Below are 25,107 nucleotides of genomic sequence, written 5' to 3' on the forward strand. Positions count from 1 at the left end.
CACCTTAGCGAAAAAGTCAAACTCAGATGTCTGATTACTGAAAACACAAAACTGTCCTTTGGCATGTAATTGTCTCTTCATTACCGCTGTCTCATCTGTTCAACTGGTGTCACTTAGGTACCTACTTATGGAGTTGAACACTTGGCTTTGGATGCCCAGATTTGGAGAGCTGGCCATTGAAGGAGATCTGTGTGGTCCTGTTCTCTGCTCAGAAGCAGATATGACAGGGATGCAAGTCACTGAGCACAGTAAGGCACCAATTGAGATATTCTGAAACACCTTCCTGGCAATAGTGTTATTTCTGTTCCTCTCTCCTCACTACAGCATGTACCCGATTTACCACAGGGTACTGAACATCTCCTTGTTCCCAGGAACCTTCTGCTTTTCTGTTTTAAGGTTCAGTTTGAGAGAATTTGTATGTGCTGAGTATGTCAGGGTTTTAATTTCTTGCCAGAATTTTGCAGCAGGAGGGGTTAGTGCTCTAGGCTAGGAAACAGTGTGAAGCTGGTGAGGGACAGAGATGGATGACAAGAGCTTGAGGAAGGTGGGGTAGATAGGTTGCTCTGTAGCCAAAAATGACTTGGGAACATCACCTTACCCACCTCAGTGCCTTTCAGTGTAAGAGGGATTTACTCAGTACAAGAACACATACAACTTCCTCCTTTTCCTTTTATAAACAAAAAATAGTTGCACATCTCCCTTTCCACCAGCACCATTTTCTTGTTGGAAGTATGGTATAAATACTTCTATTGCCTAACAGGATGAGTATATATGATCTTTTTTTCCTTCTGTCTCACACTTCTTTTTCCAGTGTTCCAAAGCTTCAGTTATGCTTGAGGTTGCTTCAAGGGAGCAACAACACAGAAATATTTAACAAGCCCCTTACACAACAACCTCCGAGGCAAAATACTGGGTGGGAAAATTGTTTGAAAAATCTATTAATCTTGTTAAATTAATATTTCATTTTTTTTTGTATAAACTTTCTCAATTTTAAAACTTCCTCCTTTTTTCTGGATTTAAAGTGCTGGAATAATGACTACCAGAATCACTGCATCCTGATGACTGTCAGGGAGTAATGCCACATAACATGCTGATAAATAAGACAGTAAAAAGGTGTTTCTTGTCTCATGGGAGTTTTTCTATTTAATACTGGCAGTTCTGATCTTTCTGGACAGCAGAAGCCATATGCATTGGAGTTGGGGAACTGCTCCAGAACTACATGAGGAACTGTACAGAGTTTGTGGGCTGTGATTTGGCAGTGCACACAGTGAGATGAGATGCACAAGCTTTCCAGCTCTGCCTCTGCACTTTCAGTGGGGCAGCACCTTCTATAGAAATGGTATTTGAAGGGTTTGGCTGGAGGACTACACCTGTGAGTCTGTGAACTTTTCCCCAGGTGCTCAGGAAGTTGGAAGGCTGAGGAAGATTATACTGTCCAGGCACATGCAACAGGCACTGGGCACGAATCAAGGCACGAGTTCATCTTCACGGTCCCTTTCTACCTTAAAATCTATAATCTACTCATTTCAGGAAAAGACAACCCTTGAGGACAAAGAGGCATCTCATGGTTAAATCCTCATTTTCCACACATACAAAGGATAAGGATGAATCTAGAACTTCCTCTTCAAAGTATACGGTCTGGCAATGTAAGCTTAGAAGGAGATCCTTCATAAGGACCTTTTGGCTGGTATTTTGCACTGCACTGGACATCTCCTGCCAAGAATACTGCATGAATGGAAACTGCCAAGCTGTTCCTTCTCTGCTGCCATATGTCATAGCTAATGAAAGTTGTGGTCTTGACAGTTTACCAAATAGAAGTGTGTGAATGGATCAAGTCCTATTGCTCCCTGCTGATCCAGAGCACAGGAGGAGAGGACATGATCAGGTTAATTTCCTGATCGTAGTAAAATTCAAGCCACATTCCCGGCTGAATGACCAACAGACTTCTTCAAATATTTTACGAGTCACTGTAAAAAGTGCTCATGGAGTCAGTGAACCCAAGCACAGTAGCTTCTACAAAACCATCTACAGAGTGAGAAAATTATCACACAAAAGTTTACTCTTGTAATTCTGTTTTGGCAGCATCTTTTACTTACCATTTTCAACATTTGCCAGTCGATGAAGAAGTGGTAACCACACTAGACACTGTGGCGGGGGATCAGACATGAGAGTATCCAAGAAAGTGTTTAATGTGACTTTTTTCTGCTCAAACAAGAACACAAACATGCACAAAAATCAGTAAGCGGACATATCAAAATAATTTTATCTTGTCATTACAGAAACACTTGGGAACAAGTTCCAAATACTGTTTGCCTGAAGCCCTGATTCACTAAAAAGAACAAGTGATAGTAGCAAAGCTTTTCTGGACTATTTTTAGTTGGTACAATGATACAACTGAAGCCTAACAGTCCTTCTCACAAGGCTGGGTTGGAGATACCTTGCTCCCACTCATTTCCGGACTCTTTTCTAGAAGAGAGTCACTGACTGAAGATTCTTTGTGATTAAGGGTGGCATTCAACCCTTCATGTTCTCATGTGTTTTGAGTATCACATAAGTGCAAGGGCATGTAGGGTATCACTATGTATGATCAATTTTCAAACAAGAAGTCACTGCAGAGAATGGCTCATAGTACTCCAAAATAGAAAATTCAACAAAATACTGACAAGGGAGTAAAAATTTGAAACAAATAAAGGGTAAGAACAGACCATCACAGGCAAGTTGTTACTGTAATTTAAGAAACCATGCTTATCTGAGGAGTGATGGCAATGAGTTATGGGTGAACTCTGACTGTGGGATGTTGTGTTTGCGTGCGCTCAGGGACTACAACTGTTCCTAAACTCTCCACACCTTTAAGCACTCAAAGATCTATGCCCCTTTAAATTTCAAAGAGATTTAAACTCTAAAATATCCCTGTTGATTTTAAAAATCTAGGGCCTTAAGTTTCTTAGGTGTCTGGAAAAAGTAATCACGAATCTTAGTTCATTTGTTTTTTCAATCAGCAACTGAGTCTTCCTTAAATAAAATTTAAGATGCAAAAATATAGAGCCCTGTTGAGAATATATGCAGATATATTTTATAGACATACATATTTAAGTAGTATCCCCATATCCAAAGGGATTACTAAATCTTCATCTCTGATTGCATAAGCTACTGCTTTAACTTGCTAAAGAACTGTGGTTACCCCATGAGAAGGCAAAGTAGCAGTTATGCAGTGACATGGATCATCTCTGTGTGTTGTGGAATTCTTTAAAGAGCTGAGATTTCCAAATGGAATGTCTGTGCTCCATTTATACACAATTACCACTAGATGTAAATAAAATCATTATTTCTCTTATACACTGAGTGATCAATGGAGAACATCTCATGCTGTAACCGTCCCAGGGCTGAAATACTGCAAGACATTGGGAAAGATATAAAGATATTTGTCCCTAGGAGAAAATACTTTAGGCTATTGTGAAAATGGTCTTGATTCTTTAATGAGCAGAAATAGCCAGAATATGAGCTCTAAATCTCACTGGAATACTATCTTTTCCCACAATACCTGCAGTATGAAAGTCCAGTCAAACACTACCATCTGCTTGTTGTATGAATTATCTTCCCAGCCATGGTGAATGGCTAAGCATTTCCCAAATAGGCATCTTATGCTATAGGCATCAGCTCACAGGAAAGGACCTTCCTTTTGGAGACCTGCTGTGGATGTCCAGCATGGCTTTGCTGACCAATACTGCCAGTACATGTCTGTGTTGTTGGCTGCAGAACTGAGAACACAGCAGGAAAAAGGGACATCCAGTGCCCCATACTGCAGAGCTGAGTAGCCCTCTGCTCTTGAAGGGATGCACCCACTGGGTCTAAACAAGCAAATAGATGGGGAGACAAGAACAGCTCTTCCACAGTGCAGTAGGTGTTTGAGTGCAGCTATAACTTAAAACCTGATTTGCACCAAATAAAGCAACTCAGCTTCAATGACAGCTTTATGGCCCAGCTGTTCAGGTGATCACTGATTTTATGGATTAGAGAGAGCAGTGTCCCTTAAAAAGACATCATCAGTGCAATTTCAATACATTTTCCTCCTGCAGTTCTCTTTCAGCTGCTGGGAAAGTTGAAACTGAAAGCTGTTTTCTAAATATACGCTACATACAGATGGAGTCTAGGTTTGTGGAATAACACTTAGACAAGTGTTAAAACAATGAGGCTAGTGTCTATCTTTTCAGTTTGGGATAAGAGAAGAGAATTTTTTTAAAAGTGTTTTTTACAATAGTAACAACACTGTTTAATGCACGCATTATATATCACATTACATCAGTCCTACCTATGGGAGAAAGTGGTGGTGATAAAATTCCTTTTAGAGCCACAGATTTGTTTTCTGAAACATTAAGTCCCTTTCTTCAGCATTTCTGTTCCATAAATTTGCTCATGAGGAAACAGTTGTTTCTACTTTGAACAGCCCTTCAATCTAGCAGTGGTTCACAGGCAGAGGAAAATACGTGGTCTGATCAAGTAAACCAGTACAATGGGGAATCATAAAACATTTCTGCCATAGGAAAAATCCTTTCAGATGTAAACTGAAATGGATTTGACACCATGAGCCAAAAGATCATTCCCAGGACCTTTTATCACCCTGAAATTGAAGAACCTATATGTATCAGGGGGTTGAAAGGCTTCTAGTTAGAAAAAGTGATCCACAGTGAGAACAAGAGAGAGTGCCAAACTTATTCCAAGGTATCAGTTTTTGATAATGCTAAGTGCTATCTGAGAGAGTGAAAGAATGACTTATGGTGTGGCTACAACTGTAAATACCATTTATCACAGTGTCACAGAGATCTGGGGTTTTTTTGACTTTCATTTCAAAACTTTGTTTCATCCCTAGTGAGGATGTAATGAGAATTACATGCAGTCAATTTAAGTGAAATATTAGACTAGATTTACAAGAGTACTTGGCTGCCTCCAGATGCAAAACAGCAGTTTTGTAAATCTGCTCTGTACCTACAACAGTCAGACTTAACTCCTTAGCTCCAAATGGAGCTTGTGAACAAAACCATCTAATGTCTGCTTGAAAACTTTGTTTCTTAAGGTACCTTAATGCATCTGCTCCACTCAACTGGTTGCTCTCAAAGTATCATTTCTGATGGCTACTGAGATAGAAAACGAGGCTTGAATTACATTTTTTTCAGGAAAAAATATTCCTTTTTTCATCTGTAATAATAGCATGTCCAACATGCAAAGTTTGAATGCCCTGTTGCCACGCAAGAGCACTCTTTCATTACTTTACCGCAAAACTACAAAAAGTCACTTCACTATGTAAACTCTTCAACACAATATAAGATGAAGTGCTGTATTAAGTCTCCCTCTGTGAAACAAGACTAGTTTCATATACGCAATTTAAATGATTTGGGAGATGATTCAATAAATGAATTTCAACAACGCCTTTCGGTTGACTGGAGTGCCTATTGATTAGTGACAAAACTGATGGAATACAAAAAATGAGACTCTATTTTGCATGAAAATGACACTATTCCTGCTCTATTGAGCTTACTTGTACAATAGCATTCATTTAGTGAATGGAAGGAAAATACAACTTTATTTATAATGTTTTCCCAGATTCAGCATCTTCCCTTATTTTATATTTATGGAATTATACAGTGTGACATGTGGCAAAAAGACAGAGGAATTCTCTCTTTCTCCACTGAAGAAGTGGACAACCAGCTTTGATTATGGGATCTTTTGAAGTGCTGTGTATTACCTGAAGCCAAAGGACTGTACTTAGTGGGCCTATGGAGTCTGGTGAGCTGTGAAAAAGTCTTGTATTTTCTTCAGGATAAATTCATTGCTTTCCTGAGCTATGTCCCTGATGTAACTGGTAAGAGACCATGGATTTCCTAATAAATACTGACTCCCATTTTCAAAAACGTTTTAAGGTGATTTTCTTCTCGCTCCTAAACTTCTTGTGTGTGTCTCACTGGGAAAACCTGCAGTCTGATTTTTTTGGGAGGACCTGAGCTTTTTATGGGGAATAGCTTATGTGTATGCTTATACCAACAACAACTAAGTGGAGTGTAGGACCGCACGTCTCGGGGTATATCTATCACCTAAATGCAAATATCTAACAGGTGCTTAAATTAGGAAATTAGTCTCCTTAGCCTCCCTAATTTAGGAACACATAAGTCAAAATCCTATTCTGAATCACTTTCTGACTAAGCCTCTCTGTCCTCTCTGGTTATGTGTGAAAACTACAGAGACCAGCTTCCTGTTGAAGGCACCAAATCTACATGCCAAAAATCAGCCAAGTGGACCTTCCCCCATCCAGCCACGTGTTTCCTGGGTGAATATGCACATACTTGTGAGAAAGGAAGAAAGTGTTTGCCTGCTCGAAGGAGTGATTGAGATCCTGTGTCTGGGATGCTCACTCTTCATTTACCTGTTGCGAGAAACAGGATTTTGCTGACTGCTCAGTATAACCAAATGAAGGCCCTTCAAAAACAGCCGTGGGCAGCTTGAGAACCTCCCGCAGAAACATGTCGTATCTGCCATAAACCATCACTCCACTGGAGTCAGAAATCATTGAGAAAATATCTGAGGGGGAAAAGAAACAAGAAAAGGACACAGCAGTTTCAGTGAGAGCTACAGATTTGCTCTGAATTCCCTATCATCTGATTTGAACCAGAAGCCCTAAACATGCTTTGCTTAGGGAAACCTCCATTATTACTGCATCTTTAATTCCAACCTCTTTCAATAGAAAACACAGAGAATTATTTGCATAGAAAAAAGTAGCTGATTTTAATACTAAAATATTCCTGACTTTTTTTTTTCTTTTTGTGTGGTCATTTTTTAAGCAAAGTCTGATGAGCAGCATGAGGCAGTAATTGAATCAGATAAGAAGGCTCTGATTTGACAAGATACGCAAGATCAGCTTTTTGCCTACTGCCAGCTTGCCATATCAAATCAAAATCTTGACAACAAGTTGATTAAATCACTTATTATTGTTTTAGACACACAAAGCACTTAAGGTCTTGCAAATTCATTACTTTTCACTCTTCTACCTTTTTTTATGCATAAAAATATCACACTTTTATTATTGCAGGGATGCATGTTTCTAAGGCTTTACTTTTCTGCTTGTTTAAAATTATCCTGTGCTTAGCAGGAGATCACTGACTAAGGAGCATTTATTGTTTTTCAGGCTGTCATGTCAGTTGCTTCATTTCCAGGAACCTGGATGGGAAATTCTGACAACAGGACTCTGGGACTGCTGACCCAAAAAATCATCATTGTACTCCAGCCTTCCACTGAAAGGACCCTGCTCCTATTCCTAAAGCAGCTAAAGGAACAAACAGTGCTCAGTCTACAGCAGCGCTCAATTTATAATTTATAACTTTAGTTCAGTCTGTATTTGAGATTCTACATAGAAATAATATATTAAAAAATGGTACCAAATCTGGAAGACTAAATCAGCACCTGGGATTTCTACTTGTCTACTCTAATCAATACCGGCTTGCAAACTCTCTTTTCTTGGGCTGAGGTAGAAGGCCCAGGGGAAACTGAAGGTTTTCTTGGACCAAAAGTCTGGACCTGAGCTATAGACATCCTATCACTAAATATGCACCTGCAAGTAAACCATGCTTTTGCTATTGGAAAACTGGGAATAAATCATGTGGAATGAGAATCACCAAAATAGATGGCATAAGAATGTGCCCTGTGGGAAGAAATATAAATAGTCCATAAATATATCATACTTCAAGGTGTGAAATGAGAGAGATTGTTATTAAAAAATAATCAGAAGAAATTGCTGAATGATGCCTTATGATCTTGAGGCTCTCAATCTGTACTCTGAATTCAATAATACCAAAGGAAAAAAATAGAATCCACCACTCAAGCTCAATATATGCAATTTGGCTTTAAAAATATGAAGTTCAGTGAGAAGTTCAACCAAACATCTAGCGGGATTTATATGGAGAAACATATAGTGCAAATCCCAAACCCAACCATGAAAGTCTAACTTACCCTAATTCCCTCATACTGTTATTTCTCCAAAAGTAACAGATTTTTAATAGATAAAAAATGTTGCCCAAAAGACTTACATCTTAATTTGTCCATGATTTTTCCTCCACAAAGAGTTGCCAAGGCCATTTTGACAGCAAAAACGGAAATTTTACCATGTCCTTCCCTGTTCAAAAGTAGAGAGTAGCCATAATTTACATGTCCACTTTATAATATGAGCCTCTGTCGATTTAAAATGCATATCACTGACATCACAGTGCACAATATATGTGGATCCACATACAAAGAAATAAGACATTTAAATGTAAAGTTTGTTTTGCGAGAACACACACAGTGTACTGTTTTGTAAAGCTCTCAGAGCAGATTTATTATATATATGAAGCTTGGTATTACACTCTTTGTTACCCTCATTCTTTCTCTGCATATCCATATACATGTAAGATAGACTTGAATTGTGTACTCAGATCTGTACAATAAAGCATGCTACGTGCTTCACCGCTACGTTCATTAAGTCACTCAGACTTTAGATAGTGAGCCAGTTCCCTAAGCTTGACTAGCTAATAATCTTTAAAGTTTGGTGAACTGGATTTAGTTCTACATCAGTATAACCCGTAATTCTAAATATTAATTCCAATTATCCTTTACACTCACTTAAAATTCTGCTTTTTGTCAGAAAATCAACTGGAAATACAGGTAAAAAGTAATAAATTCACTACTTTAGTATTTTAAAAAGAAATCTTTACTATGTTCTTTAATGCTGACTTTTGTGCACATTTTCTTTTTCATTACATTGAGTTCCTTTTGACTGGCTTCATAAGATTAAAATCCCAGCAGAGTAACTTCCAGACTTCTGTATTTCCATCTTTTGTTGACTGGATTCTGGTTTGTGTAAACCAGGACTTAGCACTGCTACAGCTGAACATGCAGTCATTTTGTATCTTTTGTGTGCATGCTGCCCTTTAGACCTGTAGGAATTTTTCTGCACTGTTTCATCACAAGGTTTCCACCTGTCTTTAAAGAGTTGTTATATTTGGAAAAAAAAAAAAAAGCTAAGTGGAAGCAATGGCATTATTAAGAAGCAATGGAAGGTTCAGAGGAAGAAATAAAGCCCGTGTGGAAGTGCTTCAGATTTATTTTTCCCAGGAGGTTTAGTTACATTTACTAATAGGATTATAATCTTGAATGGCAGACACATATCAACTTGGCTTCAGCTTTCCAACCCAGAGCCATCGGCTTTTCCCATACTCACACGATTACAGAACAGAGGAACAGAAAAGGAAAAGATTTAATTTATCTCTTCAATCTCTTCGTTCGAGTTGATTAGTTTTGACACTGTATTTTGTATCAGTCATTTGTATTCATAAAAGCATCACCAGAGCCAGCATAAATTCAATTTGCCCTCCAAATATGTCTCTGTGTGTGTGTGTGTGTGTGCATACACATACACACATGTATATATAAATACATATGATGGATGAACAGACAGGATAATGGGGCGTAAGACCTGCCAGTGTGATTTGGATCCAGAAGGGCCCTAAGCTACGTCTAAGCACTACAGATGCCCCTGACTGGCAGCACTGGGGCCTCACAGTATTTGCCATGCAAAAGCAAATGCTGAAGCAGTGGCTCAAGGCAGCATGAAGTGCTCTACAAAACTCAGTGCTCCCTGAAAGAAGCTTTAGGCTGGCTAATGCAAAGAGATGTGAATTTTACTAGTGGAAACAGGAGAGGACAGAAAAATATCTTGATTTTATATAGCGCCTCTCTTACTGAGGTTACTCTCTTCAGAATCCTACAGAAAAGCACTACGAGCATAAATGATGTCAAAAGCAAACCTTGAAGCTGATGTGCACTTAGCAATAATACAGGATGGAGTACTTAAGAAAGGCAGCGATGGCCAGGGCTTAAGGTTATCTCCTTCTGGTTGGGAAAAAAAGGGCAGAAAATAATACATGCTGTTAGACACCGGAACAGAGCAGAAGGTTTCTTCTTCTAATGTATTGCTGCAGAGAGACAGCCTGTCCCCAGAGCAAGGAAACCCCACAGACTGTCTGACAAAATCCACAGACCATACAAGGCTAAGTCCAGCTCCAGGGCTTGAATTTGCCTTTTGGGTCACCAAGGAGAGCGGTACCAAATGGATGACACCGTCATTTGTCAGGATCTCCAGCAGTACTCATACTGAGACAACCATATGTTGGGGAAAGCTATAAAGAAATAAAATCACATCTTTAGAAGTAGCAAATGAGTCCCATGAAATGGACATGGAGAAAATGCGATTTTTCTCATTCACTAGGCATGAAGTTGTGCTCCCCCAACACTGTAAAGTATCTTATCCAAAAGTAACATAATTTCTCGGTTACTGGTGGGCCTCCTACTACCTGACCCTAATCAGGGCAGTCAATTCTGAAATGTCAGAGGCTGCAATTACAAATTCTCATGTTTCAGAGAAAAAAAGTTATTGAAATCAAGCAAAATTTTTTCCTATAGGAGAGCAAAATGCATAATGACCCAATCTCTGAAATGCATTTTTTTTTTCTGGACTTCCTTAGTTTAAGCTGGCTGGCCTCTGTGGCTTTCAATGAGTAGCAAAGGCGGAGAAAAGAGGGAATTAAACAATTCAGTGCTCTGAATGGATGGACGAGCAAGAAGTTATATTTCCAAAAGAGACACCAAGCATCTTTCTGTATTGAAATCAGTACTATTCAAATGTGCATTTGATTAATAGTCATGGGCATGACTATTTCCTCTTTTCTATGTAGAAGTCAAGTTCCCCCAGCCAGACTGGGTCTGTTTCACAGCCCAGAGCCCACAACTCCGTTCACAGGACAGGTATGTCAAGGAACAGAAAAAATTCAGCTATTTTCTTATCAGTAAAAACACTGCAGAGGGAATAGTTGGAGATGATCTAGCACAGAATATACCACAGTCTGTTAAAGAGAATCTTTCAGGGAATGAGTCAATTGAATAAGGCTGCCATTCCACTCAGCTGCCTAGGCTTTGACACCAGCCTGGGACAAATTTTTCAGAGAGGTTTGAACTTGTCAACTTTTTATAGTACTTGGTGTACCAATGAAGGAAATGTGTTATTATTTCATAAATCCACTTAATCACCTTAGGCCTTGAAGCAAAAGCTACTGCCCAGTTTTAATATGCGGTTAAAAACAGAGATCAGGTAAGTTTCTGTCCAGAATTTTTAAGTCTGAACACATCATTCTGCTCATTGGTTTTGGTCTATCAGGGTCATCTACCACATGATGCTGACTCTCACACACTAATGATAAATTAATTGGAGAAGGACCTCTGTGAATTTTTAATTTTTTGACTTGCAGTTTTATAAGATTGCACCCTAGTTTACTTTTAGTAGCATGAAGGAACATCACAATCAGTGCCATGTGAAATTTTGTACACTATAATTTTCCCCCACTTTTCCTCCCTTCAGGGTTGAGAAATATAATTATTTCTAGGCTTAATGAGTCCCCAACACCATGAAAAGATCTTAAAAAAAATGGGATGTAAGCTCAGCACGGGCAGTGGCCAAGTTGGCACACATGCCATAGCACTGCACTGTGGTTCCTTTCATGTTTTTCTAGCCAAGTTTTAGCTCCTGAGAAGACATCTGTATTGGAGGCCTAGGGAAACAGGCCTTGCCAGAGGGCAGAGAAACCTGCCAGGTTTTCAGTGGGCTAGATACAAAGGGAGAAGCTCTGTTTAAAGCTTAGAGGATCTTCAGCTAGCACAATACCCACAGAGCAACGCATATATTAACTAGAACTAAAAAAATGAGACAGATGCAGGCTTATTTAAAACATGAAATGACTTGTCTCTTTTGGTTCTTTCATATATGTTGAATTACAGACACAGCACAGCAGGAGCAGCCATAGCCCTGTGTGGCCACAAACACCAAACCTATCCATGATCACTTAGAACAGCCTTCTCATTTACTCTGAAGAGCTATTTGGTCTTGGTCTACTGTTTTGATCTTACAAAGATGTTCTGGGTATTTTAGGGTTTGGTTTTTTTTTTCCATTGTTGTCTGTATTCTTAGCATCAAATGTGATCATATAAACATTCATTAATCAACATGAAAAAAAAGTCCTCAGTAGTCATCCAGAAATTCGAGTAGCATCTCTGCAGGCCAACTGTTTCCTTAAAACACAAGGCTAAGAAACCAATGACTGAACCCAGATCAAAGAAAACAGGTTTAAGAATGGCTCTTGTTATTTCAGTATGATTCATGCACCTAATAAACCACATTTTTTTCATCAGAGAAGACTGCAGCTGATTTAATTTAAGTTTCCAGTTTCTGTAAATGGGGGGAGAGTGAGAACACTTCATCCTGCCTCACGGCTCCACCTCTGTTCTTTCTATATCATAGAAACATTAAACAGCTTGGGTTGGAACACCTTAGAGAACATCTAGTTCCAACCCTCTTGTTGCAGACAGGAACACCTTACAGTAGACCAGGCTGCTCAAAGCCACATCCAGCCTGGCCTTGAACACTTCCAGGGATGGGGCATCCACCGCCTCTCTGGACAACCTGTTCCAGCATCTCACCACCCTCACGGTGTAGAATTTCTTCCTGATATCCTAGTCTCTTAGGTCTAAACCTATTCTCTTCTAGTTTGAAGACATTCCCTCTTGTCCTATCACTACATGCCTTTCTAAAAAATCTCTCCATCTTTCTTGTAGACTCCCTGCAGGTAGTGGAAGGCTGCAAATAGGTCACCTTGAAGCTTTCTCTTCTCCAGGATGAACAAATCCAACTTTCTCAGTTTGTCTTCACAGGATAGGTGCTCCATCCCTCTGATCCACTTGGTGGCCCTCCTCTGAATTTGTTCCAACAGGCCTATGTCTATCCTTCCTATGCTGGGGACCCCAGAGCTGGATGCAGTACTCAAAGTGGTGTCTCAGGAGACAGGAGTAGAGGGCCAGAATCACCTTCCTTGACCTGCTGGCCACATTGCTTTTGATGCAGGGTACCTGGGCTGTGAGCACATATTACCAGTTCGTGTCCAGCCTCTCATCCACCAGAACGCCCAAGTCCTTCTCCTCTGGGCTGCTCTTGATCTGTTCATCCCCCAGGCTGTACTGATACGGGGGGGTTGCCCCGACCCAGGTGCAGCACCTTGCACTTGGTCTTGTTAAACCTCTTGAGATTCCCATGGATCCACTTCTCCAGCCTGCTGAGTCCCTCTGGATGGCATGCAAAGCATTGCTTCTCTCTGAGCATGACACCACAATAAAAGACCCTGCTCCTCCTTCGAACAGCTTCTAGCCTTCAGCAGAAAATGACCTTTCTACTGCACTAGAGGGGAGGGACAGGAGTAACATGGGAAGCAGAGACATCAGCTCTGGTTAGATTCCAGCAGCTCTCACACCATCCCTGCAGGATGTAGAGCCACCTCCCTCACTTTGTTTCCAAGAAAGCAGGAAATCTGGACCACCATGGGTTCTAACTGTAAAGTTAGATCTGCAGGTATCCCCAGAAATGCCAAGGCATCAGAAAGAATTAAAAAAGTTTATTTAGAAGGCCAGGACACGAGAAACTTGCGAAATACCTAACAGTGAGGTTTACACACTGGGCCCGAGGGAGAAAAAGGCAAGTTCCCACCCTCTCAGGGCCTCTTTATCCTCTCTGTTTCTCCCCTGCCTTCCCAAGGCCTCTGTACATGCCTGTTAGGGCTATTTCTCTCTGGCATAGGAGAGAGAGAGACAACACAGCTCTTTCTGCAAACCCCCCTGGACTGCAGAAGCGTAAAAAAAAAAATCTAACCCTCTTGAAAAGGCACTTTTTGCAGGGAAAACAAGAATTTTTAGCTTTCACGTTACAAATTCTTCCGAAAGCAAACTATCCCTACAAATGTTAAACCAACATCCAACCCAAAACTTCAATAATATGAACCATACTAAAGGATAGGGCACATTTTGAGGATCAGATGCTTAATTGGTATGTTTACACTTGTGACAATACAGACAGATGTTTAAACTCCCATTACAGTATGGGAGACTGAGATGACACATATCTCCATGAAGCGTGAACTTAGATATCTCAGACTGCACTTGAGCCTGATCCCAGATGTTTGGTATATTTAAAATGGGGTGATAAGCAGCTAGTCCCTGTCTCTGACCCCAGAGCTGGAAGCCTCTTCCTAGGGGTTCCTTGGGTGTCTTTGCCCTTCTGGGAAGTGTATCCTATGCACTTCACTCAGAGGCGGTAAGACAGACTGAGTTGCTGCTTGACAAATGGAGTGAGGGTCACAGCCTCCTCACCCCTGTGAGGATCTGACTGGAGCCCATAAATAAGTCATGAACCACAGCACATGGGATGTTTTCAGGGAAAGCAAAACTTTACCCCTTTAAGAACATTCTCTGATTCCCTGCAGGGGATAAAAACCCTCTCCTACATTTTGCTGCAAGCAGCCACGTTGTCTAGCTGAGATCTTTAGCCCTTTACAGCGAGCTACAAACCAAGCACATTATCACAGGTCTTGGTCTTACCCTGTGTTCACCAGCCAGGAAGCAGTCTGCTTGTGGCATGCAGCAATGAATACATCTGGCCATTTTCAGCATCTCTTAGTATTCTTGTCACAGCCACAATGGTAGGAATTAAAATGCCTGTTCCTTCCTTTATTGCCCTTGAGGGGAAAAAAACATTCCTGAAGGCTGTGGTTTCACAATGTATTGCCTTTTTGATTCCCCTCAGAGGGGGCAGAGGAGAGGTTGAGAGCAGCCTTCTCATGTGGAACATCTACTTTTTCTCCCTGTTGCCATGGTGACTGAGCCACCGGCTGGTCTGGCACCGAAAGGTCCTCATGACATCCAGTACCAGGGCATCAAGTGAGAGGACTGGAAAGAGGAAGAGGGCCAACATCCTTACTTTAATGTGTCATGGCTAGTGATTTCTGCTGGTGAATTTTCAAAATATAAGCCATAAAGCAACAATAGGCCATCTGCATCTGTTAGACTTAACCACTGTTCTCCAATAATTCAGTTTTGAGGATTGCAAATATTGCAGTACAGGTTGCCTACTAGGTATTCAGAAACTGTAATAGGTATAGGGAGCCTACTAGTTAAGATAAGTGGCTTGCTCTATCTCAAACTTCCTCTTTGTGTAACATGAGTCCCATGCAGCAATAAACAACATGAATTTCATCACCTCCAGGTCTTCAGCCCAATTTCTGTCCTGGTCTCAAAATCATGCTGCACTGGCGTGAGCCAGGAAAAAAGAATTGCTTACAGCTGCAAGAACTTGCAGGGAAATGAGCTCTTTCAAAATAATGAGCTATTAACCCATGGCACTGCTGCAGAGGCATTGCAGTGGTGTCAGCCACTGGTGTGTCAATAAATAACAAGGCAAATTAGAAGTGCATGTAAATTTGTTTCTGTAGATAATTCTTCTTTGATATAAACTGGAACAAGTCTGAGTAGCTGGATGAAAACACAGTTGTGCTGAATTTGGCTCGACAGAAAGGAAAGCAGAGGTCCTTAATTTAGGTTGTCTCCCTAGTAAGCACTATTCACATGCTTGTTATTTGGGTCAGAATTCAACTGTTTTCCAAAGATATTTCCAGAGCAAGTAAAATCCTTTCACCAGCTGGGAGAGGAGGGAAGAAAAGTAGACTTACGGATCAAAGGCCGCTAGCAAGAAGTTGAGCAGTAAGCTGATGGATTGCTCCACGTTGATCTGGTGAGTCGTTGGCATCCGTTTGTTGAGCTGGTAGAAGATGGTTGAAATCACAGCCTCCAGGCGGGCCACGTTCAGTTCGATGCTGGGGTCCAGGTTGTTCAGTGCGTTTTCCCGCAAGGCTTCTATCACATTCCAGATGTCCACCAGGTGCACTAGGGGACAGGACAGAAAGAGTCAATCGGGACACGTGCTCCCGAAAGCAACCGAGAGAAAAAGTCACCTCCTCCCACAGGGTGGGGAGTAACACAACCACGCACAACACGCTTCGTGAATACTTAAACACATTGATTTATTTTCCATAACTGAAATCTGGTGGAAGAATGAGCAAATAGAATTCAGATCTGTTAATAAGCAAACAATATATTGATATTACTAGTTGTAATGTGTACAACCTCAGCTCAGGAAATCATTCCTCATTGTATAAAGTACTCAAGTAAAAGTCTATATTATACACAAATCACTGGAAGGTAAACATATGCTAATTGTCTTTTTGAACCATGCCTTTATGAATCCCCATTCAGAAATTACTCTTAGATATTAATTTGCATAGCAGATGGGCTTTTCAGAAGATCCTACGAATACTAAGTGCTTATCACATAGTGATATTTTGAAAATTCTTTTCAGCAATTTGTATGGAAAGCAAAATATTTTACAGAAACAGAACTGCAATTGAGTCAGGGTAGACTAGCTACATTTAAACAAATAATGTGATCCCAAAATCATGTCTTGTGTCTTCCAAATATATTCGCCAAATGATTTGTTAAATCTCTCTCTTTCAAGTCTCAGTCTAAGCTGATTTTGATGGGAGCTGTTTTTACCTACAAGGACAGCTTAAAGGACAATTTCTGCTCACCCTACATATTTTACCCAAACAGAAATCTTGCTTGCACAGCACTGTTATTGTGGCACTATGACTGACTTGCCGCAGATTGGCATTTCCAGAACCTTGCCAAAAGTAAAAAAAAACCCCTACATTAATTAAAAAATTGGATTTACTTCAAACCTGAACTCAAAGATTCATCCCTTTTTATTTTTATCTTAAGTATTACCTACTGTCCTACTAAAGTGTCAGTAAGAAACAAATCATGAAGTTCAGGGTGAAAATTCCCTTTTTTTTCACCAGAGAAACTACTGCATAGTTCTCATTACTCAGCATGGCAGTATGTCTTATGATGTATCAAGAACCATCTGCATGTGGAAGGGGATCCATTTCTTTTCTGGATAGAGAAGTGTAATTCTAATCCTCATTACATTTGAACTTGATTGGTTTGCAGGTGCCGTCTCAGACTACAGTATGACATGATGGGTCTGATGGCAGGGAAATGTAAGGTGATAGTAGATAGATAATGAAATCAGATACAGTAATTTTACTTAGTCTAGAATTTTGCCTTATGATTGGGTTTCCCTTCTTTTGCCTTGGGAAAAAATGACCTCTTAACCCTGCCAATGCATGTGCAAGCCCAAGGAGGAAGATACACCATACAGATGAGTGGTAACAGCAACAGCAACTACTTTAGGGACTAGACAAGGCACTTTGTCACTTCTTCTTGCTGTTCCTTAGCAAATAACTGGGAAAACCTGAAAGATGCAGTACCATTGTGACACTTAAATGTTTATTTTATCTTTGTATTAAAAGGAAACTTTTATAGGCAGCCTTGTAGGCTGACAGGTTGCCTTCAGTGTGTCATCCTGAATTAAGCTGGGTGGGTGGAGTATACAACCTCTCTGAACTCTTCCTTTTTGTTTTCTAGCTGCTGGAAGAGCAACTTCCCCATAAAAAATCTGGCATAGGTCTCAGATCATTTTAATGCAGTCATTCACATTCCCACTTAAACAGTTTCCACTGTCAAGTTGCCACAGACGTCATATGGACATACGGGAGGTGAATGATCTCCAGGAAGAGAGCCTGCACATAAGACCCTTTCTGGGCAGCTTCTCCACATGGTTCAGAGGCCAGACAAGGCAGAGAACAGAGGAAGTCACCAGAAAGCAGGCCATCATCTGGTCTAGGTGAGAAGGGTTAATGAGCATCCCACCACTGTAAGGTAGTCAAGGAAACCCCAAGAAATACAGAGCAACGTGCCAGAAGACGCAGCAACAGGCCGGACCATGTGTGTGTATTTCATGGCCTTATCAAGAGGCAGGCAGGAAAAGGAAGACAAAGTGTGATGTTTCCCTCGAGGTCTCGCTGTCACTGGCCATGAGGGCTGTTCCTGGTAATTCAGACCAAGAAGACGAAGAAGATGGTTCCACCAGCAGTTTCACCAGGGTATATGTGTAAACTGTCAAACCCAGAGGGGGCATGGAGACATCTCCAGGCTCCTCTCTGGAAACATTCCAAACCCACCTCGATGTGTTTGTGTGTCACCTGCTCTGGGTGACCCTGCCTTGGCAGAGGGTTGTACTGGATGATCTCCAGAGGTCCATTACAACCCTAATGATTCTGTGATTCTGTGAAACCTGAACTATTGCTACATTAACAAGATAACATTGTGAGAAATTACCAGGCATAGCAAATAGCAAAAAGAAGAGCAATGCCACATGCAGGTGGCTCACCTTGACTTGAGACTACACTACCAAGAGAGCAATCTGAGACACAGTGCAAACAGGGGTACTAGCACTGCTGACCAAGGTAGAAATTACTAGGGTAACCTTATTATAAATACTGAATAAGGATCTAAAATCAGCAACATTAGAGCTGGTGGGAAAGGTATAAACAGGGACAGGCTGTTTATCTGTGAGTGCAAGAGCAGGGTAGCAGAAAAAAGCATGGGAGTGGAAAAGGGGAATTTAAAGGGTAACAAATCATGTCATCAAAGCTGTTGGGGTACCTTTCAGGCAGTCCCTGCACCTGATGGCGTGGAGGAACTGTTTTGACCATACATGTTTACTTCTGCCATCATTGGAAACTGTGATGATTTCCCTAGCATCCCAAAAGGACATTCAGGGAGGGTGAACCAGAACATCCAGACTCCCTAACAGTGAGAATTTCATGCAGTAATATAACTTTAATTGCTATAGCCTAGAAGTGGAAAACTCTTGAGCAAGAGAACATGGAGTGAAAATCAGGCTGAAATGGGGGTTGGTGTCTTTATTCTTCACATGATCTAGTACTGATACTATGTAGCTGTCAGATTTTAATGTGGGTTTTTTTGCTGACTTTTTTTCCTACTGATATTATATTTTTCATCATGCAGTCATATCCAGAGTTAGTTTTGATGATGGTCCTGGGAAGGAAAATGTCCAGAGGCCAGCAGACGTGGGACTAATAACATCAGTATACACTAAACATCTGAGAGAAAATTACTGCTTTTAGTGTTAGCTCTAACCTGAAAGCCTCATAAGCCCTCCTGATGTTCATTGGTATGCCAGAAAGGTAGGACACAAGACTAAGAAAATGACTTATTGGAAATTACACAGCTGTAACAGTCTCCTACCCACCATAAAATATTAGTTTCAAGGAACTGCTGTGTATTTGTACTATAAATAATTTTATTTGGGCTTTTTTTTCCCCCCAAAACACTTTGGTTCCACTTGAAGCTGAATAAACAACAATCCTACTGCACTATTTTATTTTGCATTTTATTCATTAATTTTAAATCTCTCTATAGAGTCTGGAAACCAATACTTCCTGGAGAAAGAAATGAAGGATGGACGTGAGCCAGGCATTTAACAAGAACTACTAATTCTGAAAGTAGCTGATGAAACGTTTAGCTCAAAATCACAAGGAGAGTTTGTTAGACTGCTGTACAGAGGACTGAAGTCTTTGACCTTTACTCAAGTCAGTTGTTACAAACAAGATTTCACACACCTAAATTAAATGTAAAAAAATTAGGTGTCTACTGTCAGCTGGTGATCGAGACTCCCTCTCATCTAAGTGCAAGAAAAAAAGCACCCTGAAGCACCTGTTGGGAGACAGGTGGGATGAACAGTGCTTTGAAGCTGCCCATATTTCTTCACCAACAAAGTCTAAAGCAACAAGTAATGAGACATGTAACCTCAGAGCTGTTAAAGTTAACACACCTTCCTCTTTAAACATTAGGAAAAGATGTCTTTTCTAGTCTGACTACTACATGACATAGAATAATTCAGGTTTTATATAAAATATCAATAATAAATACTTCAATCTGTATGAACAACTATTAGATCCTGTCATAGGCACTACCTTTTACACTGCACTGCTTGACCTTGTGTAGATTACATCTGGGTGTAGTGCCCTACTACCTTGAATTCTATTATTTTTAAGTTTACTCACACAGTAAGCAAACTCTTACATATTATATCATGCTGCCAGATCATGCAATCAGCGTTGGCAAAAGGCAGAGTAAAACACAGGACCCTGCAAGCTCCACTCATTTCTACTAATAGAAATTCATGCCTACAGCAAATGTCATATCTGTATTCTTTTCAACGTAATAACAGAACGTTAACCCTGCAAACTTTGCAAAAGCTTACATTCCTTATCTTCTTTTCTACCCATTTTTCATAATACCTGCTATGCTCATTTATTTATTTATCCATCCCTGAGACTGTTTTAATCTCACTGAAGAAGGAGTATCTCCTTACTTTGCACAACACGTAGTGCAATAAAACCCAAATCTGATTTCTACATACTACTATGATCCTAAGAAGATGAAGAGTTTGCAGTGTAACAAAACAGCATACAGATGGAGGAGAGCTTTCCATCTCCTAAAATCTGCCTTTAATTCCCTCAACAGAGTAAAACTCCTCAAGTTTGTTTTTAACTTCTCATTGCTGTTGCTGCTTTTGCCGCCTTGCCCACATTTCCCCCTGAAAAGTGAATTATGCCTCAGCATGAGAAAGATGCCCTTTCTGAAGTGAATCTGTCAGTTGTTCCTTCAGTGCCAGCAGATAGGCAGTAGGAGTAAAAGCTGCTACTATCTAGCACCTGTGTGGTATAAGGCAATCAGAAATCATGCAGCCCAGCCAATCTTCATGGAGCCTTCAGAAAGGCCTTGCACTCTGTAAACAGCACAGTTATGCAGGTGTAGATCTCACTTGTTTGCCTGATGTTGGGAAAAAATTTGGACAATTTCCACAAGGAACTGCTAAACTACATTTCCTCTTAGATTTTCTGTTAAGTGATTCCTAAAGTCACAGTTAAGCTAAAGATCAGTGTTATTAGATCTTCCATGGTGAACACTGTCTGCTGACTTTGATGATGTTAAGTAGTATTTAAACACTGTCATAGAAGGTTTCATATTTGAGCAGGTTCAGCAACAGACTGAAATTAGTGAATGTAAATAAAGTTCAGTGTCTGGACAGAAGTGCGACAACACAGGTAAGGAGCATCACAGATGGCTGCCATTCACTCCACAGCAATTGTTGCCAAAAAACGCACACTTTGAGGGGACCCTGGCTGAAGTGAAGAGAATTAAGATTAATGCACAAAAACACACGCCAAATAACAAATGTTATTTCCTTCAGTGAACTTCTTCAGATGTTAAAACAATGTTTGGAGAGTGCCTGATGCCAGCGCATTGAGACTGAACTAATCAGTCTTTTCCTGCAGGATGAAAGGGTGGATGAAGATGTGTAGCTCAGTTTGAAAGGAGTTTTATATTTTCTTCAAACTAAAAAGTTTTCAGATACCCTTCAAGTTTTATATCCTGCCTTTCTGCCCTTATCTGGGTTCAGAACACCTTCTCCTATTGCCTTTTACTATTTCAATGATGAAAACAAGCAATTAGTAGTTACAGTGCAGAATTCTATCACCTAAAACTCTGTCAACAGGTTAATTTGTGGAATAGATGTACCCTGGATACAATTGGAGAAAGCAGAATTTAACACAATCTTACACTGCTTACTATAAACACATACATCAATTTTATTGATCTTGATCCTCCCTCTTTTCTTCAGGCACTTTTTAGAGTCTTCATTAGCAGGAAACCAATGTATTTTTAATTTATTGTAACTAGTAACTTTAATTTATTTGCAATAAGTAATTTTCTTTTTGGTAGATAATAATATCTTAGTAGACAAAATGAGAGTGAAGAGATGGACTATACTCTTTTTTTCAACTCATAGCAAAGAAATTAAAATTTACTTATGCAGTGAATGAATTTTTCTCTCCATCATGCAGTCTATTTAAAATTATGGAAAGGCTAAGAGAGATAGCTAATCTTGATATATCACTAATCTCAAAGGAGGCAGATTACTTCAAACATCAGTTGTCAAGAAATGATGTTGCCCTAAGCAAGCATAAAAAAAGAAAACTGTACTGGAAGTTTATCTTCTAAGTAGTAAAAAAAACCCAACCAACCAACCAAAAAAAACCAACCAGACAAAAAAACCCATGTTAAAAACAGTCTGTGTGCTTAAGTTGTCTTATCATTAAATGAACCTACTTGTACAAAAATCCTCATCTGTTCTACTTCATTCTTTGCATTCCACCTGAACTATGAACTCTACATTATCTCTCCATTTATTACTAAATGAACATGGAAGAGGAGATTACATTTAATCAAACACCAGAAGTTATCTAAATTAGGGCTTTAATAATCAATTCAAATTTACTTAACATACAGTAGGTCTAACTAAATCTAGGTTACACATGCCCAAGTGATAGTTAGGACAGAATTCCTCCTTGATAGATTTTCGTTTTTTGGTGGATATAGAAACAACTTTTAAAGAAGCATTAATTTAAATTATTTCCAAAATTTTGGTATGCATTTCATGAAGATTTTAGCCCAGCAAAGCTCTTAGAGACATGCTTGAGTTTAAGCATACTAGTGCTGTCATTTGAAATCAATGGCACTCGACTGTATGTCAGATATTTCAGGTGGATTTCATTATAAGGGAAAGATTTATGCTTCCTTGTCTAACAATCCTAAAAATATTATAAAATGCGTTAGACAATTCGTTTTTTGATTAGAATCTATGAACCCATCACAAATCAGGGTATTGGAGCTATTTGTCATTGTCATTGCTGAGAAGCCCTGGGAAGTTACTCATGCTTTCTTGTTTGGCTCCCTCTGCGCTGCTGCCAGGCAGGTAATGGAGGACTGCCCAAGGGATGTTTTTCCTCAGCTACACCTGTTTGTGGTAAAGCTTCACCTCAAATCAGTCAGTCATGACCACTGAAAGCTCTATCTGCACGTCCCACAACTATGCAGGTCAATGTGCCAGTTATGATGGCTTGAAATCTTTTACTCTCTCTGGTGCCAAATTACGTGAAAATGTACCAGGGCGGTGCTTCTGCTCAGGGCTAAAATGAGGAACTCTTTGGCTGGGTACATCTAGTGACAGCTGTCACTCTAAAGAGTCTGGCACATGCAGGCTACTCACGGCCCAAATATCTAAATCTTTGCTCAGTCTGTACCTGGAAATGTCCTCAGTGTTCCTATTCCTGCTCCCATGTCTCTCAGGTTTCTCGTCTACCTCTGTTGCCCACTGCTGCTGCCAGGCACTGTTCATACAGCCCAGTGACTTCTAGCACAGCTGGATACCTGGTAGGCAGCCGATCCAACATGTTGGTGTGTGCTGGGCCACTTCCAAACACTCTGCGGGCCATCAGCAGCTCTTGGGCTGGTCAACACTTTTTCCAAAAGCAAGGTTGGTGGACTTCCAGCTTGTTAGCATATATTTGAACGTATGAATGTAAAAAAGTATTTTATTGTATCTTCTTGCTATTTCACTTGATTTCTAGGTTTTGTAGATGCAGTGACTGCATTTTGTAGATGCAAGTTTAAAGAAGAAATCACCAAAATATTCAGAACATTTACTGACATGCTGTTCTAATCTCAATATGCTTTATTTTTTTAAGATGTGCATAGAGTGATATGAAAGGCTGTAAGAGGATGGTATATTGATAGCCAAAAGTAACCACAGACAACATTTAGTTCTTCACTAAGAAACCAAAGTCTGTTCAAAGACTGCACATCTGAAATGGAATTTGGCAAGTCTTACTGGTAAGTCACATCTTCAGAATAAAGGTCCCTGTAATAAATGGGACAGTCTGGAGCAAGGAAGACAGCCTTGGTGAAGGAGGAACCAGTTAAGGGATGTTTAAAAAGACTGGCATAATCAAGTTCATCGGACCTGATGAGGAATGCACCCACAAGTGCTGGAATGCACCCACTTGTGCACCCACAACAAGCTGGTTGATGTCAATGTAAAACTACTCGATTGTCTTTGAAAGGCTGTGGCAATTGGGGAAGGTTCCTGAGAGCTGTGAGAATGCAGCTGTCACCTCATTCCCAAGAAAAGAAAGAAGAATCCAGTGAAATAAAACCTCACCTCAGTCCCTGGAAAGGGGATGGAGTGAATCCTCCTGGAAGCCATTTCCGAGCATATTAAGGTCAAGAAGATGATCAGAAGCTGTCAACATCAGATTTATGACAGAGAAATCATGTGTGAACAAGCTCTTTGCCTTCCCCAATGAAGTGACTAGCTCAAGGGACAAGAAAAAGTAGTGGATGTTCTTTATTCTGGCTTTAGCAAGGCTTATAACACCGTGTCCCATAACAGCCTCTCTGGCAAACTGCTAAGTGTGGAATGCGTAAGGGGACAGTGAGGTGGACTGAAAACTGTCTGAACACATTAGCTGAAAATCTTGTGATCAGTGGCACTAAATCCTGTTGGGAAGACAGTCACTAGGTGGTATACCCCCAGGCATGAGACTGAGTACAAAACTGTTTAACATCTTCAATAATGATCTGAATGATGGGACAGTGTACCCTCAGCAAATCTGCAAGTGATACAAAACTGGGAAGAGTGACTGGTACACCAGAGGGCTGGGCTCTCAGAGGGACCTCAACAGGCTAGAGAAATAGGAAAAAAGGAATTTCATGAAGTGCAAGAAATGGAAATATAAAGTCCTGAATGTGGAAAAGAATAATCCCCTGTACCAATACAGGCTGGGTGCTGTTTCCTGGCAATATGCCTTTAGAGCAAAGGCAGCCAGCATTCTCCTGAGCTGCACTGGGCAGTGTGCTGCCAGCAGGAAGAGAGAGGTACCCTTCTCCTCTACTCAGCCCTAGTGACAGCAAAGATGATGAAGGGACTGGAGCAACTGTCATATGGGGAGAGAGCTGGGACTCTTCAGGACAGAAGGCTCAGGAGGACTTTACAAGTGTGTATAAACACCTGGCCATCAAGATGATTAGAGGGATGGAGCACCTTTCCTAAGAGGAAAGGCTAAAAGAATTGGGATTGTTCAGCCTAGAGAAGACAAGGTTTCGTGGTGAGCTAGCTGCAGTATTCTGGTACCTGAAGAAAGCCTACAAGAGAGGTGGAGAGGGACTTTTTACAAATGTATGTAGTGATAGGGCAAGAGGGAATGGCATCAAACTGAGAGTAGGTTTAGATTAGATATGTGAGGGTGAGTGAGGCACTGGAACAGGTTGCCCAGGTTAGCTTTGGATTCCCCATTCCTGGAAGTGTGCACGGTCAGCTTGGATGGG

At 40.4% G+C, this 25,107-nt stretch overlaps 1 protein-coding gene across 11 annotated transcripts in view; it reads right to left on the minus strand.

Moving 5' to 3' along the window:
* Positions 1–25,107, minus strand: part of DTNA (dystrobrevin alpha) — a 227,255-nt gene that overhangs the window by 55,103 nt on the left and 147,045 nt on the right. For all 11 annotated transcript variants that reach the window (XM_027890222.1, XM_027890231.1, XM_027890230.1 and 8 more), the window contains 4 exons: positions 15,621–15,834; positions 8,073–8,158; positions 6,416–6,570; positions 2,097–2,202 (listed from right to left, as the gene is read on the minus strand). In XM_027890222.1, the coding sequence (XP_027746023.1) occupies positions 2,097–2,202; positions 6,416–6,570; positions 8,073–8,158; positions 15,621–15,834 (561 nt within the window). The remainder of the gene's footprint in view (positions 1–2,096; positions 2,203–6,415; positions 6,571–8,072; positions 8,159–15,620; positions 15,835–25,107) is intronic.

This window comes from Empidonax traillii, unplaced genomic scaffold (genome assembly GCF_003031625.1).
Source record: "Empidonax traillii isolate 1590-97213 ecotype Southwest subspecies unplaced genomic scaffold, ASM303162v1 scaffold281:size1424471, whole genome shotgun sequence".
Classification (NCBI taxonomy): Eukaryota; Metazoa; Chordata; class Aves; order Passeriformes; family Tyrannidae; genus Empidonax; species Empidonax traillii.